The following is a 6,000-nucleotide window of genomic DNA, read 5'->3' as shown; positions in this document are numbered from 1 at the left end:
TGCTGTAATGCACAGCCTTGAGAGGCATATAGCTTGTATTAAACAGCAGCAAATATTATAAAATATTGCAAAAAATTTAATAACATTTTATGATAATAATTAAAAATAAATATTATATATTTATATATATATATATATATATATATATATATATATATATATATTTTTTTTTTTTTTATTAGATGTAATAATATTTACAATATCAACAATCATAATAAATAATTATTTGTTATTATTTTTATTGTTGTTGGTAATACACAGTTGTTTTATTTTATTTTTCTTAATTATAAATAAATATATACATGTGTAAATTAATAATATTTGGAATAAAATATGGAGTATATTTATTATAAGTAATACATGTTTTTAATATATATAATGGTATTATTATTATTATTATTATTATTATTATTACATTGTTGTAATAATAATAATAATAAACTTGTTTTTGTTTCATTTTTTTCTTAATTTAAATGAATATATTCATATGTAAATTAATAATAATTGGAATAAAATATAGAGTATATTTGTTATAAATAATGTATGTTTATAATATATAATGTTATTATTGTTATTGTTATTATTACATTGTTATTGGTAACAATAATAATGAACAGTTGTTTTTGTTTTTGTTATTTTTTTTTATTATAAATATGTACATATGCAAATTAATAATAATTGGAATAAAACATAGTATGTTTATTGTAAATATTGTATGTTTATAATATATAATGGTTTATTATTATCATTATTATTATTAATTATATTAATAAATAGTTTTTACTAATAATAAACAAATAACATATAGTAATTATTATTTATAAATATTATTATTATTATCAATTTTATTATTATTTATATATATATATATATATATATATATATATATATATATATATATATAAATTGTTTGAATACAAAACTGTATGCCTTTTGTTTCTGCCAAACAATACATTCATATCAAAGTTATGGTCATGCATATATTTATGAGCATTTGCATTTACATAAATGCTTATCCTGTCATATATTATAGTCAAAACTATCCATATAAAAGGGTACATTTAACTGAGACTCAAACAGAGAAGACTGATAGATGAAGATGTTTGAAAAGCGCTAGAGTGATTAAATAGTGTTAACATTGATTATGCAGTTACTTAGGTGAACTGTTCCTTTAAGACAAAGAGCAAATTACAAAATTTAGAAAAATCGCACAGTGAACATTCTGCCCTCCTCACTTCTGAAATGATTGCAACAAATGTCAGAAGACATTCAGGGTATTATTTTACGTGTACTACCAGCTGGTCAATATTAGTGCTTTGGAGCTCTTGAAAAGCACAGATTTTGTCCTGATGGTCCTTGTTTAGACTACAGGCTGAGTTGCTTTAGACTCAGTGTGCTGTGAGAGCTTCTGAGCAGATACAATCTGAGCAGGATGTGGACATGATGAATGGTTTAGTGTAAGAGGTTGGCACTTCACTGCATTTTCATGGTCTGTTCTCCATCCCTTCTCCCTCTCTCTCTCTCTATATATCTCTGTCTACCACACACACACACGCGCACACACACACACGGCTGCTTCCCCCTGCTGGGCAGGATGGGAGATGAGGGGGGAAGGGAGGACTCTGGCAGCTCTAATGCTGATTCTGGTTCTGGTTGGTTACATGGATATTCACATATGCACATGACAGCCCCAGCTACTGATTTATCAGCTATTAATCAGAGCTGGATTCTCCACTGGGGGGCTTTGAATTATTAGCAGCAGATGCTGTGATTTGAAATAGATGGCAGAGTTAGTGGTCGATACTGCAGGTGTCTGCAGATATTGAGAGTGTGGAGCGGGTTTAGTGCGTGCGGTTGGGCACGTTTGCTTGTGAATGTGTATGTAATCAGCCTGCTTGACTGATTGCTGTTTGTTTAACACACTGGCATGTTAAAACGTCCACATCAGCCATAATGTACAGTGCTTTGATATGGTAATTCATGGCTATTTATGTTACACGTATCCTGAGAGCATCAGGGCATCAGTAAACACCGTGGTTGCTCGGCCAGCATTTAATGTATAATGTTTCTGTAGCTCAACTGGTAGATACATCAAGGTTGTGAATTTGATTTTCACACGTTTATAAAACACATATCTAGATAACTGTCAATCTTCATTGCTCAAAATTTGAAAGAATATTAGCTGTAGGTATATCACTGTTATACTAACATGTTTTACAAAACAACCAAGGTGTTTGAACACAAACATTTATTTTAAGGAGAACACAGTGATTCAAATTAGAGAACAGTAACTACTGTAGTACGAAAGAAGATTACAACTAAAGTTTTGGAGGGTTGCAGCTGTCAGAAATTAGTAGGAAGTTTAGAGGCCCTTGCTTTGAATGATTTTAGCACATCTGTGACAACAGGACATTAATAGTTTCTCACACTGCGTCTTCCACTCTCTTCTATAGTTTGGTAACTGCCATGGGTTTCTTAGCCATAACTTTGTCAGCAAAGATTTTCCAGAGATTTTCAGTCAGGTTGTAAGACAAATTTTGTCTTCTGGGAAACATGAGGGGCAGTACTAAATGAAAAAATAAGATACTTAGGCAAAATAAGAAAAATGTACACATCTCCATTCTGTTTCAAAAGTTTTCACCCCTGGCTCTTAATGCATGGTTTTTCTTTCTGGAGCATCACTGAGCGTTTGAACCTTCTGTAATAGTTCCATATGAGTCCCTCAGTTGTCCTCAGTGTGATTTGTCGGCAAAGATTTTCCAGAGATTTCCAGTCAGGCTATTTCATTATTTCAGTGTTCTTGGGCTTCAAGGAACTGCTTTACCCATTTTGTAGTTTGACAGGGGCATTGTCTTGGATGAAAATACGGGCGGATTGGAAGATGCTTGCAGGGAAGGAACTGCATATTAGCAATGCAAGTTTTGCATTCATCCTACCGTGTATCTGTATAAGAGGCCCAACTCCTGCTGAAGAAAACATCTCTCAAACCATGACACTTCCTCCTTCACCTTTCACTGACTTCGTTATGCACTTCAGTCTTTATCCAGTTTGACGCAAAACAAAATGTTTCCCATCACACCCAAATAAATTGTGAAACGTGAACTTTGGATCAGTTTTCCTCTCCACACAGCATGGTTCACAGCAAAGGTGAGCTTAGCCTTTTGATTCTTTCTGCTGATGAGAGGCTTGGTCACTGCAGAGTGCGCTTTTAGTCCGACTTCACTTAAACATCCTGGGACAGATTCTTACTCTGTTCAGCGATAACCTGGCAAGCAATTCCAGCGGCAGTGATGAACCAATTCCCCATTGAGAGTCTCTGCATTATCCTGTCGTCTTGTGCATTAGTGTACTTGATCTCATGATGAAAGGGTACCTGTGCTCAGCCGGGACAGAATTGGATTTAGGAAGCGGAATCCTTTGGTACGAATCCTGTGAAAAACATAACTCACGATGAAAGAGCAGAAAGATGAGAGATCGAAAAACAAGCTAAAACAGCATGCTTGCGATTGCATTTTTATGATAGCCTTTATGGGGGACCTGAATGAATTAGTGTCATTGTAAACCTGCAATATTTGAGAAATCACAGATTTGGCATTACCTACTTCTTTTGCAATGGCTGAAAGGGTTATCACTTTGGCCTTTATCTGGACAACCTGCTAATCACCTTAAAACGGCCTGCCATCTTGCAAACTCAGTAAAAATTGGAGGAATGCTGCCACTTAAATAGGGTTTGTCATATGCTTAAGGAAATTAGCACCAGGTGCCAGATTAACACCAATAATTTACAGTTGAGCTGCAAAATGTTAATTAAGCAAAATAATATGACACAAAATGCATGTTATTGTTATTTAGTACTGACTTGAATAAGATATTTCACATAAAGTTCATTTACATATATTCCACGAGAAACAAATAATAGTTTAATTAATAAAAATGACCCCGTTCAAAAGTTTACATCCCCTTGATTCTTAATACTGTGTCTTTACCTGAATGATCCACAGCTGTGTTTTTTAGTTTAGTGATAGTTGTTCATAAGTCCCTTGTTTGTCCTGAACAGTTAAACTGCCTGCTGTTCTTCAGAAAAATCCTTCAGGTCCCACAAATTCTTTGGTTTTTCAGCATTTTTGTGTATTTGAACCCTTTCCAACAATGAATGGAAAATCTTTTACGACAAAGTTATGGCTAAGAAACCCACTACAATTACCAAACTTTGGAAGAGAGTGGAAGAAGAGTGTTTGAAGATCCATCTTTTCACACTGAGGACAAATGAGGGACTCATATGCAACTATTACAGAAGGTTCAAACGCTCACTGATGCTCCAGAAAGAAAAACCATGCACTAAGAGCTAAAGGGTAAATTGAACTTATCTTGTTCCTCTGGGAAACATTAAACTATCTTCCATTTAACATTTTGCAGATTCTGAAAGGGGGGTGTAAACTTTTGACCTCAACTGTGTCTGTAATTGTTTCCTAATTTGATCAGTTTTTTTATACTGTGCTTTAGAATACTATTAATTTATGAAATTAAACTGTTCTTCTACTCCTGTTAGGATAACTTCAAATAGGACCAAGCATTTTTTCATTCATCACCCAAAACTGCATGTATACAGAGTTTAAGGAAATATGTTTATTTTAACTGATCATTTTAATATATATACATATTTTTTCATGTCATCCATCTAGAGTAGACAGACCCATATACTAGCATAATTCCTCCCCATTTGGCAATTTAGGATATAAACAGGTAGCGAACAGACACGGCACCCGATTGAGCAAAAGGGTTGCCAGATCAAGCACAGGTTAATCCATTAAATAGTGGAGCCGAGAGAGCAGCGTTGCCAAATTCTGATTGTGACCATAAGGGTCCGTTTTACACGGACATCTGCTCATCTTGGAGTCAAGTGGGCCTCAGAGGCTCCGAGTGCCTATTTCAAACAGCTAGATTAACATATCCAACACCAGCCCTGTCTGATTAGTACAAGCAGTACTGAGGCCAGTAGCTAGAATCACAAGCGCTGTAATGGAGCTCTCAGGAAGCCTCAATCACACCTTGGAGAAGGTGGCAAAAAGCAGCTCTTGTCTTCTAATTGTATCGCTGCACGATGATGCTATTTAAAGGATGCAGGATTAGCTTCATGCAACTGAAGATACGTGATGTATTCGCCCATTTCTGTCTATTGTTGAGGCTTCTGGGTCTGTAAGCTTTGTAAGGCCTAAAACAAGTCTGCATGAAAGGACTGGAGGTTCATATCAGCGCCCTACGATCTGCGCCACGTGATTGCTCACAGGCCTGCGGTTGCAGATGAGGGAGTACCGCACTGGTGCAGGAATGACTCACTGACAATGCCACAAATCACATTCTTTCGGAATAAATGAGAGCCGCGGCTCAATGGTTCAAGCCTTCGGTGGTTTGATGCACATGCTGATCAAATGCCTCGCTGTCTCTTTTATGTCATAGGGTATTCAATACTGCAGGCTATCATGGAAAAGGCGGGCCAGAACGGTTGGCAGGTCAGCGCCATATGTGTCGAGAACTTTAATGATGCCAGTTACCGGCAGCTTCTTGAAGACCTGGACCGCAGGCAGGAAAAGACGTTTGTCATAGACCTGGAGGCAGAGAGACTGAACAACATGCTGGAACAGGTGAGATAAGAGGATGGTTGTCAAGTCAATGCAGAAAGGAATGCAAAATGCATAAATTATTGAATTAAATAAATAAAAGGCAAATAATGTATAATTGAAATATCATTATGTTTCTATTTATCTAATTAAAATATATGTTTATTCAGTTAAATAATTTGTATGTGTTTTACCTTTTTGTATTTCCTGAAATAAGATTCAGCTTTATTTTATTTTATTTCATTTTATTTTATTTTATCTCCTGAAATAAGAAAGAGGTAGATATTTTAGAGGTCGTTTTATTTTATTTTATCTCCTGACATAAGATGCAGGTAGATATTCTGGAGGTAGTTTTATTTATTTAATTTATTTTAATTTAATT

General features: G+C 35.0%; 1 protein-coding gene across 1 annotated transcript in view; it reads left to right on the top strand.

Moving 5' to 3' along the window:
* LOC141292653 (glutamate receptor 4-like) overlaps window positions 1-6,000 on the top strand; it is a 102,882-nt gene that overhangs the window by 76,698 nt on the left and 20,184 nt on the right. Inside the window, exon 4 of the mRNA XM_073824688.1 lies at window positions 5,458-5,642. Within this exon, the coding sequence (XP_073680789.1) occupies window positions 5,458-5,642 (185 nt within the window). The remainder of the gene's footprint in view (window positions 1-5,457; window positions 5,643-6,000) is intronic.

Source organism: Garra rufa, chromosome 19, assembly GCF_049309525.1.
Source record: "Garra rufa chromosome 19, GarRuf1.0, whole genome shotgun sequence".
Classification (NCBI taxonomy): domain Eukaryota; kingdom Metazoa; phylum Chordata; class Actinopteri; order Cypriniformes; family Cyprinidae; genus Garra; species Garra rufa.
Note: the sequence above shows the minus strand (reverse complement) of the source record. Positions and strands in the feature narration are given on the sequence as shown.